We start from the raw sequence: 16,133 nt of genomic DNA, 5'->3' as shown, positions 1-16,133 counted from the left end.
GAAGGCAAGGAGCCTCCTAAAAAAAGCTGTAACAGGGATCGAGGGCCAAAACACTGAAGACAGTGATAGGCCTGGAAGGGGCCCTGAGGCAGAACTGGTGTGGTGACAGAGGGCAGGGCCAAGAGAGGCCTGTCCTGGGGAGGTCCAGAGGAGGCTGTCCTGAGGGGGCTGAGAGGAGGCCTGTCCTGGGGAGGTCCAGAGGAGGCTGTCCTGAGGGGGCTGAGAGGAGGCCTACACAGCTGAGAGGAGCTGAGAGAGTTGTACTGCTCTGAAGAAGGATCATTTTGCCTACGTGCGTCCTGATCCTGATCCCAAGGTGTACCCTCTTGCTTCCTCAACTGTTGTAAGTATGGTTTGTGAGTTCTTTGTGGCCATTGCAACGGATTATCAAACTCAGAAGCGAAGTCGAGTGCAGCGGGAGGGATGGTTGGTATCAGAATTGGTGAAAAGATTAGAAGTTGGATGGATGTCTCACATCCCCCTCATGGGAATCAACTTTGGCTTGATCCTGGTCATGATTCTCCCTGAAGTTAGATTCTGAGGCTGCTACTAACTACCATTTTACAGGAGCTGACATTTAACCTGAGATCTGAAGTATGAGAAAGCTTTGGCCACTTGAAGAGGCAAGGAAAGAGGATTCCAGGTAGAAATGAAAAACAGCTTGGTTTCCCAGAGGAATGGAACACCATGTCTGCCTAGAACACCATGTGTGAGCGGGGAGACTGGTAGTGGATGAAGTTGGAGGGATAGGTAGGAGCGGAGTGTGGGGCCTTCAAAAAGAGGTTACATCAAAAGGAGAAAAATGGATAGCAGAATTTTAAAATTCTCATGGACCCCAAATCCTGAAGAGGATTATTTGTTTACAGCAGAAGAATAGCACAAGAGTGCCTTTGTGGTGCCTGGGAAAGACATGATGCCAGAAGGGAGTTACGTCTTGGAGAAGGCGAGGAGCATGGAATCCAAAAGGCCATCCTCAAGAGGCCTCCAGAGGAACTTGGAGAGTCTCTGGCCTTTGTTGGCTGAGTACTACTGGAGTAAGGGTTGAGGGATGGTGGCTGAATGCAGCCTGAAGCTGAGTTACAAAGCAGCAAAATATTTTCAGAATTATTGATGGGAAAGTCTTCAGGTGAGACATTCACTCCCTAAATCACAGGCTCCACCCATCCCTACTGTCTCACTCCATTTACTAAATGGGCTTCACACATTTAAATCCACTCCTTGGCCCCTAAGCCCTCTTAAGTTTGTGACTTCTGGCCTTTAAAGGTGAGGAGGAATGTGAAGGGGTCTCCCAGAACTTTGTGGAGCATCTTCTGCCTGTAAGCCATCTTTAAGGTTTGTTTTAATTGATGTTTCAATAAATGTGAGGTGGGGTATTCCTTCCGCTCCACACTGTCCCAGTTCAGGGTCCTCTAGCTTACATCTGTGTTGCTACTATTAAGTTTGTTTTTTTATTAAGCAGACCATAATCCCTTCAAGCAAACCTTTGTAGCAAATACGCAAGCTGGTAACAGTATTGGGCACTATGGCGGGAACAAAGAGAAGACATGTGACTTCTGCCCTGATAAAACCCAACCCAACCCATTGCAGTTGAGTCAATTCCGACTCATAGCAACCCTATAGCAAAGTAGAACTCCCCATAGGATTTCCAAGGAGCAGCTTGTTGGGTTTGAACTGCTGACCTTCTGGTTAGCAGCTGAGCTCTTAACCACTGTGCCACCAGGGCTTCTCTGCCCTCATATCCCTGTTAAACCTGTTACCCATTGTTGTGGAGTCAATTCCAACTCACAGCAATCCTTTAGGACCCTATAGAACTGCCCCATAGGGTTTCCAAGGAGCAGCTGGTAGATTTGAACTGCCAGCTTTTTGGTTAGCAGCTAACTGCACCACCAGGACTCCGATAGCCCTGTTAGGGAGGCACATATGTTGCAAAATATGTGATGGCACTGAGGACAACAGTCATTTAGAGCCTTGCTACTCAGTGTGGTCTCTGACCACCAGCACTGATATCCTAGAGCCTGTTAGAAATGCAGTATCTCAGCCAGCTCTAGCCCTTCTGAATCAGATTCTTCATTTTAACAAGATCTCTAAGTGATTTGTATGTACACAAGAGTTTCTGTCTAGGAGGCAGAGATCACTTCCCCCCCAGAGTGGTCAGGGATAGTGTTAAGTCAACTATCATCACCAGACCAAGGCCCTGCGCCAGGCACTGGGAACCTGGAGATGAAAGAAAAATGTGAGCCCTGCCGTCAAGGAGTTTGCAGCAAGCAGGGAGGCAGCCAGCCAGCTACAGGATCCAGACAGGACTGATAAGGTTGGAAAGTGGTACAGGCTGCTTTAGGGAGCAGGTGGCTCTGAGATACTCAACCTCTAGTGCTAATAGAGGCATCACTTGTTCTAAGACAATTCCTTTTAGATCTTTAAAGCATGCACAATTGATCAAGTCCAACACTTCTTTCTTTGATGAAGGTTCAAAGTGACAACAGCTTTCAGAGTGGAGCATCTTTGAGCTGGGATTCACCCAGCTCTTTGCTCAGTGGCGTGGTACACTGAGGCCTCTCTGAACCTCAATTTCCTCCTGCAAAATGGGGCCATTTGTACCACATAGGCGTCTGTAGAGATTATCCATGCTTTTTTGAGCCAAAAAACCACCCTGTAAGAGGCAGGGTGGTGTGGAAGGATTTCCACGAAAACATGAACAACAAAAAATGCTAACGAACAGTATATATTCTGTGACGTCGTTTTTGTTAAAAGAGCCTCGTACATATTATGTAAAACATGTATGTATGTATATTTTACGTTTGTACTATATATGATTAAATGGAGAATACTCTGTTGACAGTGGGTTTCCTGAAGAGTGGAAATAAGGAGGTAGATTCCACTTTTGTGGAATCTCGATTACCAGAGTGTAGTGATTATGATTTCATTTTCTTCTAATTGCTTATCTCTATTTTCTGAATTTGCTACAATGAGTGTGTGCCCATCTGGGGCTTTTGATTTGTCAGAGCCTTGTCGCCTTCCTCTGGAGGTCTCCAGCGCCCTCTACCGACCCATCTTTTCCGTTCCAGCCAACAGCTACTTACACCTGCGCTGCTCAAACAGCAATATGACCCCAAGTCACCTGGGGGGTCTTCTTAGAAAGGTGGTTCCGATTGAGCGGATCTGAGGCGGAGCCTAGGATTCGGCAGGAGAGGCCAAGGCTGGACCACACTGCGTGGCAAGGATTGAAACTGATATGCCCCGTGGTGCAGTTTACAAGCTACACCAGCAACTACAACGTCTGCCCCCGTCATCCCGCCCCAGCGTCCTCCTGGCGCGGAAACCACTAAGTCCGACGCAGGAGACCGCCCACCGCCCCGGGAGAGCGGCTCGCCGGTAACACGCATGCGCCCGCAACACTGGGCGGAGCCCTGGCGGCCACACCCCCACCCGCCGACGCCCTCCGGGTGCCCCAATTGGCCGCCGCGCTCACGTCACGTGCGGCCCTCGTCACGTGAGGCCACCGTCCAATAGCGGCGCCTGCTGCACCCTGGCTGAGGCAGGCGAGGCCGGCGACCCGGGCGTCGTCGGCTGACACCATGGCTGGGAGGTCGCGGCCCCCGAGCGGTGCCGTGTGCGCGGCCGCCTACCCCGACACCCCTGCCGAATGTCCCCCGCACCTCCAGGCCGGCGCGATGCGGCGCCGCTTCTGGGGCGTGTTCAACTGCCTGTGCGCCGGCGCGTTCGGGGCCGTGGCCGCCGCCTCCGCCAAGCTGGCCTTCGGCAGCGAGGTCGAGCCCGGGGCGCTGCTGCTGCGGGCGGGCGGGCGGGTGGTGCTGGGGGGAGGAGGGGCGCTGCATGGCCCGCGGGGCTCCCGGGGTGGAGCGGGGATGGAGGCGCAGAGCGCCGCCTCACCCCCGCGGGTCCGTGCGGCCCTGGTCCCGGGGCACGGCGCTGCGGTTAGCCGGGGTGGGAGAGCATCCTTCGACTCTAAATCGCGTCAAGCCCTGGTCCAGTGCAGGCGGTAAGAGATGGCAGGGACTGAGGCCCCTTCCCTTACCAGAGGCCAAAAATTTTTCCTCCGATTGGGCTAGTTCGCTCTTGGGGAAGACGTACACCTACATGCATCCTGTACCTCTCATTTTAAATCTCTCCGCGTTGACTCTTAAGGTGAGAAGCCTATTGCCCATCTCTCTTCTGTAATAAACAGGTGTTCTGACCGGTCTATCCTGCTGATGGGAAAATTAGGGGTGTGTGGGGTCCTAGGTTTAAGGGAAGACTGAGAGGAACGTTCTGGATAGTCTTCCGACGCTAAGAACTCCAAAACTGCCTCCTCACACATCTACTAAGGTATTGCATCAGCCTGAGCCATAGCACAGTCCAGTCTCTGTTTGCTAGAGGTTCTGTTGCGTCTGCAATTCAGGGTTAGGCTGTGACCTGAACAGTGGACAGACTGAAGGCCAGAATTATTTCAGTTGAAGCCTATTTAGTTCTAAGCCAGTGGGAGCTACCATGCTTGAGGTTAATATCTTGGTTGTAATTTTAGGGGTATGTGGTCCAAAATAGGAAACCCTGGTGGCCTAGTGGTTAAGTGCTAGGGCTCCTAACCAAGAGGGCAGCAGTTTGAATCCACCAGGTGCTCCTTGGAAACTCTAACGGGGCAGTTCTGCTCTGTTCTATAGGGTCACTATGAGTCGGAATCGACTCGACAGCAGTGGGTTTGGTTTTGGTTTGGTCCAAAATAAGATGAGTGACTGTATGGGCCATGAGGTTTTCTGCTTTTCAGGTGTGAAGCAGGCCTCTGTAACCTTTTGTATAAAGGGTTTCCACAAGGCCCAGACCATGCCTTTGTGTAAATTATAAGAAGGCATCCCTTGCTCAGGACGCTGTTCAGCTGCTGGAAAACCGTTACAGGAAGTACGCTGGGTGTGAAATCTAGATGGGCACAACGTCCAGAGAAAGCAGCCCGATCCAGGAGGATACAAAACTTTGCTGGCAGATTTCTAATTTTAGACCAGCAAAGGGGTCTGCATATCCTTTGTGCAGGAGGCTTGGAAAGACCTTCTCATCTCAAGGCTCTCTTCTTAAACCAAAAAGGAATCTGCAAGTTTTCAAAAAGTGGCACCTGGGATCACCAGCCAGCTGGTCTCAGGTGTTATTTTCCCCAGGCAGGGCTGTGTGCTGGTGCAGAGCATGGAGTCTCACTGTCTGCGTTTGAATCCTGGAGGCTCTCACCAGCAGTGGCATTTGGGCAAAGTACTTATCTGCATCTCACATTCTTTATCTGTAAAATGAAGTTAAGGAATAAGCGAGAATGCACTCAAAACACTTAGCATAGGGCCTGGCGCAGAGTAAAAGCTCAAGAATTCCCAGTGGGGCTGGCCTGAGTAGTCTGGAACCTGACTTCCTCGTACTGCCTACTGAATAACAGATACTTGACCTTCTGGGACTTATCTCCAAGCATCGGTCACTGTGGAATCAATAAGGGACTGGTGTGCAATAGAAAATACTGCTTATAGATAAGCATTTTACTTCTGCCCAAGGTCACATGGCCATCAAGGTGGCCAAATTAGTGTCTTCTCTAAGTTTGTTTCATCTGTAAAATTCGTCTGCTGCCCACTGAGGGATAAGGGAGTCCTGGGCAGGAAAGCAGTGAGGCCCCTTGGGCTCGTGGTGGGATCTCAGTAGAGGCCGGGCTGCCTGCATCCACGTGTCTGGGTGCGTTATGAGTGGGGCTGCAGCTCGCGCTGCCCGGGTGGACGTGGCTACAGTGACACTTTCTCCCGCAGGTCAACATGGGCTTATGCGTGTTAGGCATTGTTGGGATGGCGTTCACCAATTCTCTGATGTGGACGTTCTTTAGCCGGGGCCTCAGTTTCTCCATGTCTTCGGCCGTTGCATCTGTCACGGTGACTTTTTCAAACATCCTCAGCTCGGTGAGTAGTCTGTCCCAAACCTGGGCTCTGGGAGCTAAAGCTTGTCACTCCTCATTATCTGGGTGAGTTATCCTTGGGGAACTCCTGCTTTCTGAAAAGGATTAAAGACAGAAATTGAAGTAGAGGCTTGGCTGTGGCTCATTTTTTGTGCTGTCAGCCAGCCAGGGCCTTCTGACCAGCAGGCCACATGCCAGCAGTGGAATGTGGCCGATGACTGCTTTGCAGGGCCACTGCGGGGCTGGCTCTCACAGGGTCATTGTGCCAATCTAGGAAGTCCCCTCTCATCTTCTCCTCTCCCTCCCCAGGTTCCTGCTAACTCTGCTCCTCTTCCTGTCTCTTACTTAAAAACAGATCCGTCCACTCCAGAGGGTCTGTGTGAACAGACCTAACGTGGTACAGAATTAAGTGTTAGTTCCAGACGACAGAGAAGAAACCAGTGGATCCCAAGATGTTCACAGAGTCACAGATTCCTGGGGCCTGGCCCACACCTATCGTGTCAGAATCTCCAGGTTGTGGAGTCTAGGAATCTATTAACAAGTCCCTCTAGTAATTGTGATGCACAGCCAGGCTGGGGAGCCCCAATCTATGACATCTCCATAGAGGTTGGGCTGCTGGGGTGTTCACGTGCCTGAGCCATGACACATGTATGTTCTGATGGACACACAATAGGGCAGGCTGCATTGTCTCAAGCCCCTGAAACACAGTCGTCTCCATAAGCTTGGCCTAAAGTTCTTATGTGTAAGCTGGGTTTTTGCTAGGACATTTTCTCTGCTGTGGTCAGTAACGGTTTCTCTGAACCACTTTAAAGTTTTCTAGCAATAAAGCTTCCTGCTCACGTTTCTGCTTGGACTAGCCCCCTTGCTAGGGCTGTACAGCTGTTTAGCCAGCCGTGGTGGCTCCTGGATGTGGAAGCTGAGGTAACTGTTTTTTCCTTTGCCTGTGGCGCAGCTTCCGCCACAGTAGTCCTGACTCAGTGGGAGGCCATGAGCCTATTCCTAAGGGCCCTGAGTCAGGTGAGGGCTGAAGGGTGCAGGAAAGAAGGTCTTGCTGAATCTTCTTGCCAACACAGCCTGGCAGAGAACTGTTTGGGTAGTTCCTGAATTGGAATCCTAGAGCTTAGAGACATGGTCCTGGCAGTTTGGTCACCCCTTCTTCATCTGGAAGATGGAAACAGGCCAGAAAAGAGCAGTGCATCTGTGTATGAGACCTGCCTTGAGATTGGGACGGGGTGGTGGTGGCGGTGCTTCTTCATACACCCCACGTACGTCTGGGGCTTGACAAGCTGCCAGCTCCCCTGGCAGAGTTCGGGTCTTCTGATGGAAGCATGAGAGCCCTCAGTGCCTCGCTTAGCCTCTCTAAGCTGCTTTCCTCATCGGTTCATTGGTCGGGGTTGAGGCCATGCTGCCGGGTGACTGGTGGGCACAGGCTCCAAGTAGTGAGTGCTCCTCTTTAAAAGCATACTACAAGACTGAGGCCCAGAGCTGGAGTGAGGCCCTGGGACCCCGGACTGCCAGCCTGTCTCCTGGTGACCACAACCGAGTGGCTGCTGTCTCACTTCCCAAACATGGAGGAATTCTCACATTAGATGGGAGTGAAGCCCAACTGTGAAAAGCTGACCCACTCACTGTCCCTGGTTCTGAAGTCCCTGTGCAGCCCCGTTGTCTGGAGTTTGGGGTTCCTTGAGGCCAACAAGGTGGCGCTGGCTGCCCTGGGCTGAAGTTGAACCCAACCAGTCCCGGTGTAGAGTGAGGGAGGATGCGGGAGCCAGGGCTTGGTCCGTGAACACCATGCCTGCTGTGTGCTGGGTCTGCCTGCCAGCTCTGCTGGGTCATTCTCATGTACCAGGTGGGGGGCACAGCCCTCTGAGGAAGGTAGTGTCCCCTCTGCTACTTTCTGACCTGCCTGAAGGTACAGCTGGGTTTCAAGCCCAGGACTTCCAGCTCTGTGCCTTTCCTCCAGGCACCTTAGGAGGGAGGCCCACCCCAGGGGTGTGAGGTTGGGCCCACCCACCGTGGCACTCTCTTGGGCACTGTGTGTACCCTGCCTTACTTCCATGTCTGTCCTCCAGGCTTTCCTGGGCTACGTGCTGTACGGAGAGTGCCAGGAGGTCCTGTGGTGGGGGGGTGTGTTCCTTATCCTCTGCGGACTCACCCTGATCCACAGAAAACTCCCGCCCACCTGGAAGGCCCTTCCACAGAAGCAGCAGTAGCACCGTTGGCTGGACAGACCAGCTGGAAAGGTGACGACGGCGGCCAAGCTCAGCCAGAGGGCAGTGCCAACCCGGCCAGGCCTCCAGGCCAGCTCTGCTGCCAGGGAATGCAGACCTTGAGAGGCCTTCGGGCATGAAGCTCCGGCTTCTGTCAGGGGAGGTACGACCGCAGCAGTGTTCTGACTGACCCTTTCTTGATGTATCTGTATAACGCTTTTGACCTGCACGCTCCCAGGCTGCCCCAGGGAGCCTCCTCTGCTGGTGAGCCTCTGCAGATGCCAGGGTCCTGGGGTGGGTCCGCTTTTTGTGTGGTCCCTGAAACCAAGCTGTAATTGTCGTCATGTTGCCTGACTACTGCCAGTCACATAACACACTGGAATCAGTGACTGGTGGGGCTTGCTGACACCTTCATGCCAATTCACCAGGCCATCTGTGTCATGCTTCTGTATTGTGGCACGAGAAGGAAAACTGGGGTAATAAATACTTTTTTTTAAGTTGAAACTACCAGGTACAGAATCTTCATTTTTCCTACTCTTGGGAGTAAGCAGTAGCAGCCAGGGTGAGCTGAAGTTTCCAGAGAGGAGGGGCAGGCCCCATTGCTGGCTCCCTCCTAGTGTGTTCTCAGTGGCTGCATTTGTGTGTTCCTTCCTGAACTCAAATGGCAGAACTCTTCTAATTCGGGAGGGGCTGTCCATTCCCTTGGTGCTCTCAAGGAGAAAAGTGTGACCTCTCTTTGGGGACCCCATCTTATTTTATGTATGAGGAAGGAAACTGGCCCAGAAGGTTGCCCGCCCCCCTCCCTTTAGGCCTCTTCTGTTCTTTTCTATCTCAGGTCTCTTGGATTCTTTCTGAGTCTTACATATACGCATGGAATTCTAGTTCCAAACCATCTCTGTTGCCTGCACACTCTCCCAGTGTAGCTCGGTGCCTGGAGCACCCCCAGTTCTCCCCAGGGACTCCCTGATGCCCAGAAGGCCCTCTTAGCTGTCCTGGGCTTGGCCCTGTCCTCTTCAAGCTCCCTGGCAGGTGGGAGGACTGACAGCAGTGGCTGAGAGAGGCCTTCTCCAGGCTGACGCCTCTTCCCACCGGCCTCTGCTTGAAGTAGCGCCTTCATGGCTTCCATGCATTGATAGAACCAGCTTCCTAAAACCGGTCCACACCACCTTCTGGTGGCGATCTGGCCCAAACCCACCTCTCCAGCTTCTCTCTTGCCACCTCCTTAGTCCCTGCCTCCTCTGCCTCCCCACCATGCTTCAGTCACCCCAAACAGCTGCGTCTCAATAGTTGTCAAGCCCACCATGTCCATTCCTGCCGCCGTGCTTTCGCACTCGCTGTTTCACTTGCTTTGGGTTCCCTTCCCCCTCACCTCTCCCAGCAAGCTCCTATTCCTCCTTCAAAACCCTGAGACACAATTTGCTCCTCTCTTTGTGCTTCCACGGGGGCCCAGCCAAAACTCTGATTCACAGAATGGAACAGTATTGACCTCACTTTGGCACATGTAAGTCCCCCAGCCATACCAGGAGGGAGGTGCTCTTGTTATTCCCGTTTCAGAGGTGAGGAATGATCCCTGGGTGGTATGAGCAGTTAAGTGCTCGACTGCTAGCTGAAAGGTTGGCAGTTTGAGCCCACCCAGAAGCACCTTGGAAAACAGGCTTGGCGATCAGCTTCTGAAAGGTCACAGCCTTGAAAACCCTATGGAGCAGTTCCACTTTGCAGACACTGGGTCACCATGAGTCAGAATCAACTCAACAGCAGCTAACAACAACAAGAGGTGAGGAAGCTAAGGCTCAGCTCGGTTTTCTCCACTGAGTACAGAAGGTCACACAGCTAAAGGGCAGCAGAACCAGCGTCAGCCCTTCTGTCTGACTCCAGGGCTCAGCACTTAACCCTGCACTGCCCTGCCACATCGGCATGTTAAAGCCCCTGAGAGGTCCTGCTGTAGAGGAACCTGTTACACATTGTTACCACAGCGCTCCCCAAATCTCAGACCCCTTTTTTCATCTCTCATGTGCCACCTTCGCTGAGGGCCCTTCATGTTCTGTGAAACACTCTGGGTCTCCCTGGTCTGACCGCACCCCATCATTTTACCAGAGAGGAAGATGAAGCCCATTCAAGGCTCTGCAGGGTGTGTTCCCACATGTGGTCAGACTTCTGGCCAAGGCCAGGCCTGGGGGCTGCTGGGAGCCAGGGCTCAGGCCCCCCGAGCTAGTCAGTGAAAAGGACTGAGAGAAGTCTACCCTGGAGCCGGCATTGTCCTGAGGGGACCCAGCCTCCATTCCAGAGACCTGCCACATTCATAATGATGGCTGGTGTTGACCTATTGTCACTCTCAACAAACAGGCCTGTGAAGGAGATGTTTTTCCAAGAGGAAGATGAGTCATTTTTTGAAAAACAGAGATACACGTTTCTGGTTGAAGGTGGGGAAGTGTTCAACCTGTGCTTTCCTCGTTTTGGAGGTACACTGATAAGAGAATAAACTGTGTGTTGGTATTTTGTCTTGCTGGTGTGCATTCTGGATGATGGCTTGAACCTTAGGTGGTTTGTTGTGGGCTAGCAATTCAACTTCCAGGTTCACTAGCTTATAAGCTCTGAATGGGCTCTATTACCCTTTGTTTTGTTTTTTGACTTAATTGTTTTTGAAAGTGTACAGTTCAGTGTTTTGTTGTTGTTTTTTAATGTATATTCACGAGGTTATAAAACCATCACTACTATCTAGTTCCAGAACATTTTCTATCACCTCCAAAAGAAACCGCTATACACTTAGAAGTCACTTCACGTTCCCTCCTCCCCCACCCCGTGGCAACCACTAGCCTACTTTCTGTGTCTGTGCGTCTGTCCATTCTAGGCATGTCATATAAATGGGGTCATAGAAAATATGGTCCTTGGTGTCTGGCTGCTTCCACTCAGCGTGTCTTCAAGGTTCGTCCATGTGGTAGCGTGAGCCAGTACTTCATTCCTTTTTGTGGCTGGATAATATTCCATTGCGTAGCTCTCTGTTCCTTTCCCTTGCCCATTCTTCTTTTGGTTGGGGCTTTGTTTTTGTTGTGTGTGTGTGTGTGTTTTTTTTCTACTCACACTGGAGCCACTCAGTGACTTGCTCTCTGTTTCACCCTGTTTTAATTCTCTGCACAGCACTTCTCACTTCCAGAAACTAACTAGTCAGTTTACCCGCTTCCTCTCTACCTAAACTGTGCATGCCTTCAGGGCTGTGAGTCAGAATCAACCCGATGGCGATGGGTTTGGTTTTAAGGGCATGGGCTGTGGCTGTTTGATTCACCACTGTACAGGTAGTCCCCGACTTATGACATATTTGAGTTGTGACAAACAGGACTTACGACCACCTTTTTTTTTTTTTTGGATATCTTATCATTTGTAATATGTACAGAATACTATGTTCCAGTGCATAATTCGCTGATATCATCATATATGTAATATTTCCAACCCCAGGCAAAGGTCAGACTTAGAACAATATTGTTAATAAAAGGCAATAATGAACACCAAAAACAAAATTAGTTATTCGACTTATGTCCGAACCTACTTAAGACGGAGTTATTGGAATGGAACCCCGTTGTAAGTCAGGGACTAGCGGTGTTCCCAGGGACTCGTAATTTGGTAAGTGCTCACAAAATTTGCTGTTGAATGAATGGATGGATGAGTGAATGAATGAATGAGTAAAAGAAAATACAGATAATAAATGGTACAGCCAGGCTGCCAGTGAAATATATGTATATTCAGATAAGAAGGCGTTTAGAAAGTAGGGCAATTTCTCTGGAGAAGCAGTAGTCCCTGTGTCTCATGGGCACAGCCCTGCCCAACACAATCTAGCCAGATGTCACCAAAGCTAAAAGGCAAAGCAAAGCACTGTGATCTTGGCCCTGGTGCCACTACACTGGAGAGAGATCCAAAAGAAAATAATACGCCATTTGGGCCACAGGGTTCCTCGTTGCATTCCTACTAACAGCACTCAGTTGCCTGACAATCAAGAATTGGTTAGGCAGGGACTGGAGAAACCCTGAGAGTATGGCCCCCAGACACCCTTTTAACTCAGTACTGAAGTCACTTCTGAAGTTCACCCTTCAGCCAAAGCTTAGACAGGCCTATAAAACAAACAATAACACATAGTTCAACCATGTATATGAGACTAAATGGGCATACCAGCCCAGGGACAAGGATGAGAGGGCAGGAAGGGACAAGAAAGCCGGACAAAATGGAAATGGGGAACCCAAGGTTGGGAAGGGGAGAGTGTTGATACATCATGGGGTTGGCAACCAATGTCACAGAACAATATGTGTATTAATTGTTTAATGAGAAACGAATTTGCTCTGTAAACTATGACTTTAAGCACACACACACACAAAAATAATTAGGCAGATACAGCAGAATGCCATGTGCCCATGAACAGGAAGGAGTCTGAGGTAGGAGGGTACTAGGTGAAGTCCATGTGTCAGGGAGCCAGGCATGTCCTGCAGCCCTGTGGGTGTGCACGGCATAGACACACTTGTGTACCATGGCAAGCACTAGGGCTGGCTCAACAAAGAGAGATTTCAGGGTTTATTGCATTCTTTCATTTTCTGCTATAAAGTTTACGCACATGGTAAGAAAAGCTTCAGATAAAAGAAGAAAAGATTTTGCCTCTGTGGATCCATGGATGGCTATTTACTAACTCCTCTCTGTTCACACAAAAGAGGGAAAAAGTATCAGGATGGAAATCTTCATGACTGAGACCCCGAGCTTGGTACCATGAGCAGCCCCCATGGTGCCTGGGACAGCGGGGAGGGCCTGGACCACTCTTTCTTCCTCAGAATTGGGAGACGGGTTGGGAGGTGAGTTCAGAGATTACGGGGTGGTGGGGAGAGGGGGTGGATGTGAATCCCCCAGAGCAATGCTCACCAGGCTTTTCTTCCTAAACAGACTTGGAACGTCCTCTGGGAGAAGAGGACATAGCACACAGCTTCCCCTGACCTCCGGAGGAGGTACCTGCCCCCAGGCACACGGTGTTGGGCATCTCCCAGCCTGCCACCTGAGCACCCAGCCCTTTTGTGAGCCAGTCATCCTAGTCACCCTGATCCAGTTGAGGGCTTCCTGCACACCAGATGCTCGCCGGGCACAAGAGAACCAGCCGTGGTGTTGCCACAAACCCCTGCCTCACAGTTCTCAGTAAACAGAACAGCTCTCTGAGCTGTGCCCTTGCTCATTCATTCCTGCCTTCATTCCTGCCTTCATTCCTGCCAGGTGAGGAACCACAGGCAGGCGTTCATTCTTCTGCTGAGCACCGACTCTGTGCTGGGGACGCAGAAAGAAGAGGATTCCGTTCTGGCTATAAAGTCAGAGTCCCCTGTGAGTTTCATTGTGAAATGTGTCTCCATCTCCCACTCCTCACCCAGTTTCCCTTCTGCCTGCCTTTTTCTCCCCTCCCTTCCCCACCTCTGTCATCCCTGGATTAACTTGAATTCAGGCACGGAGAGTTTACACTTAGAACCTCCTGTTCCCTCCTGCAGTGCGGCCTGAGGCCTGGTCCCCCTGTCAGCAGAGAGCAGAAAGTCTTGAGTGGGGCCCCCCAACCCTGAAATCCCAGGATCCATCACATAGGAGCACCGTGATGGCATAGTCCTGGGGAGCCTCGCACCCCCAGTGGCCTGTGACCAGACCCTGGGGTTAGCTGTGGCCCAGGCTGGAAAGGTGAGAATAGATGACCATTTAGGGCCAGCTGACAGGTAAAATGCCACACCACATAACACAGATGAAACAGCCAGCTCTGCGGAGGCCCAGATGTTCCATTTACAAGGGGGAAAGGGAGACTTACCGGTCTGGGAGTAATGAGTTCGGTTCCTCTGCTGACACCTGTAGGGCCACCTTTTCTGGACCTCAGTTTTCTCATCTGTAAAATGGGAGTGTTGGGGTTCCCCCATAGAGCTGATTTCTTGTAAAGAGTTTGGAATTACCTTCTTCTTATCACAGCATCCCTTCCCAAGTGCTTCCTCTGTGCCAGGCGCTGTGGAGCTCCTTGAGACGTGCGATCTCGTAGTCCTCACTACAGCCCTGTGGCAGGGGTGCCCACACTGGTTCTCATTTTCCAGGTGAGGAAGCAGAGCCTCAGAGACGTTCTTTATCTGTGGTCACACAGTGGGGCTGCAGAGGGCCCTGGACACAGGCCCCATTTTGTCCAACCCCAAACCTGCCCCCTTAAGATGCTTAAGCACTTACTCTGGTACCCTGGCTCTTCTGGCCCGGAAGGTCCACGAAAAGCTCATCTTGTTCAAGCCCCTCATTTGTCAGAGGAGAAAAAGGAGGCCCGGAGAGGCGAGGCGGCTAAAACCCAGACCCCATCACAGCAGGCCAGGTCTTTCCAGAGGCTTACCTCCCTTTCCAGTTTATATAGTTGGTTTTGTTTTTAAATAGGTAATCACATGCATGGTGCTAAATTCTCATGATGCAAAAGGAAATACAGAGAAAAGTAAGCATCCCCCTCCGCACCCCCGAGCCCCCAACAGCAGGGCCTAGCACCTCCTGCAGACAAAGCACAGCCGAGGCTTTTTGTAAATGCTGGGTGCACTTCAGGGCTCGGTTTGATTTATCATATTTGGAAGTGCAGTGCTGAGTTGCTTGTACTCTGGACAGCAGAAAGCTGCTGGCCTTTCTTGTTACTCAAAGTGACCAGGAATAACTCTGTTTCTTCTTAAGCCAGCAAGGGCAACTGTCGGTGTCTGGGCTGCTTGGTCTGGAAGGGACCTTTGACATCATCATTCAATCCTTGCATTTTCCAGGTGAGGAACCAAACGAAAGCCGAGAGAGGCCAACCAACTTTCCCCACAACACACAGCGAGTTAGTGTGGGATCAGGGCTGGCTCTCAGATCTCTTCACCCCTGGTCTGGCACTTTTGCTGCTACACCAGGCTGGCTCCCTCAAGTAATATTAACATTAGGAGAAAACTACAGGTATCCCTGTGGAGGGCAGAGCATTAATATCTACCTAAGTTACCATTGCTCGTGCCCTTTGGCCCAGCAATTTCACTTTAAGACATTCAATTCTTCCTAGACATGTGTTCACATAAGGGTGAAATGAGCTGTGTACAAGTTTATTCTTTGGAGCACTGAATATAACAGCAAGATTGGAAGCAACCCTAATGCCTATGGAGACGAGGCTAGTTGAATAAATTGTGGACCTTCGATACAATGCAGTACTTTGCAGCTGTAGGAGAGAGTGGTCCAGGTCGCTACAGGCTGATGGAAAGATTGCCCACATTTCCCAGATACATATTATTTGTGAAAACTCAGGGTGCAGAACATACCAATATGCTCATCTTTGTGTAACTAAGAGGGGGAAATGATACATATGTATATTTGCTTCTCAGTGTATAAAAGCATATCTGGAAGGATCTCAAAGAAACTGGTAACTAGGATGCATCAGGGTGGCTGGATCCCATTTAAAATTTAGAACCATGTGGGCACATAATGTATTCAAAAGAATGAAAAAAAAAAAAAAAACAACCACAAGCAGCTCTTTTTAAGAAAAAGAAAACCATACAGTTTGTAAAGGTAGCCCAGCTCTTTGAGAGTTGATCTGGACGGTAACTGGAACTTCAAGTCACATGTGGGCAAGGTTATGTGGTCCATGTGTTGGAGCCACAGAAGAGACAAGGAAATGTAATTCTCCATTTTCTTTCCCTTTCAAGTCAGCTCATCTTGGTTCCTGATTTCTTAAGTCTGATATGGAAGGTTCCAAGGTTTCATTATTTCTAATCAACGTCCCTTTCCCAAGCTTGCCCCTTGGCAGCCATACCAGGGTAACTTCTAACTCAGGGCCACATAAAAAGGGGTTGTTTTCCCTACTGAGAACCAATTCTGTGGAAGCAGCCGGCATCAGGACTAGAGACTCCCTGGCGGTTGCAGCAGAGAAGCTGAAGGGCTCGCGGAACCCTCAAATAGTGGAAAAATCTCTGTGGAGCCACATGTCTCAGCCAGCTGGGCATCTTGGTGCCCCTCCAGCCAAGTGGCCCTCGGCATCCCTAGGG

At 50.8% G+C, this 16,133-nt stretch overlaps 1 protein-coding gene across 4 annotated transcripts; it reads left to right on the top strand.

Annotated features, from left to right (window-relative positions):
- The first annotated feature begins 3,543 nt into the window (after positions 1–3,543).
- Positions 3,544–8,907, top strand: TMEM42 (transmembrane protein 42). 4 transcript variants are annotated; one of them, XR_002785694.2, is made up of 3 exons: positions 3,544–3,767; positions 5,766–6,421; positions 7,981–8,088. XR_002785694.2 is itself a non-coding variant. In XM_003409706.4 (3 exons), the coding sequence occupies exons 1-3, from the start codon at positions 3,576–3,578 to the stop codon at positions 8,119–8,121; spliced, it is 480 nt and encodes a 159-aa protein (XP_003409754.1). In that variant the 5' UTR covers positions 3,544–3,575; the 3' UTR covers positions 8,122–8,907. The 4 variants fall into 4 exon arrangements, 2 of the variants coding, with proteins under 2 accessions (XP_003409754.1, XP_010588183.1); XM_003409706.4 differs by having other exon boundaries at positions 5,766–5,912; positions 7,981–8,907; XM_010589881.3 differs by having other exon boundaries at positions 5,766–5,912; positions 6,264–8,098.
- Positions 8,908–16,133: the final 7,226 nt, after the last annotated feature.

This window comes from Loxodonta africana, chromosome 22, assembly GCF_030014295.1.
Source record: "Loxodonta africana isolate mLoxAfr1 chromosome 22, mLoxAfr1.hap2, whole genome shotgun sequence".
Lineage (NCBI taxonomy): Eukaryota > Metazoa > Chordata > Mammalia > Proboscidea > Elephantidae > Loxodonta > Loxodonta africana.
Note: the sequence above shows the minus strand (reverse complement) of the source record. Positions and strands in the feature narration are given on the sequence as shown.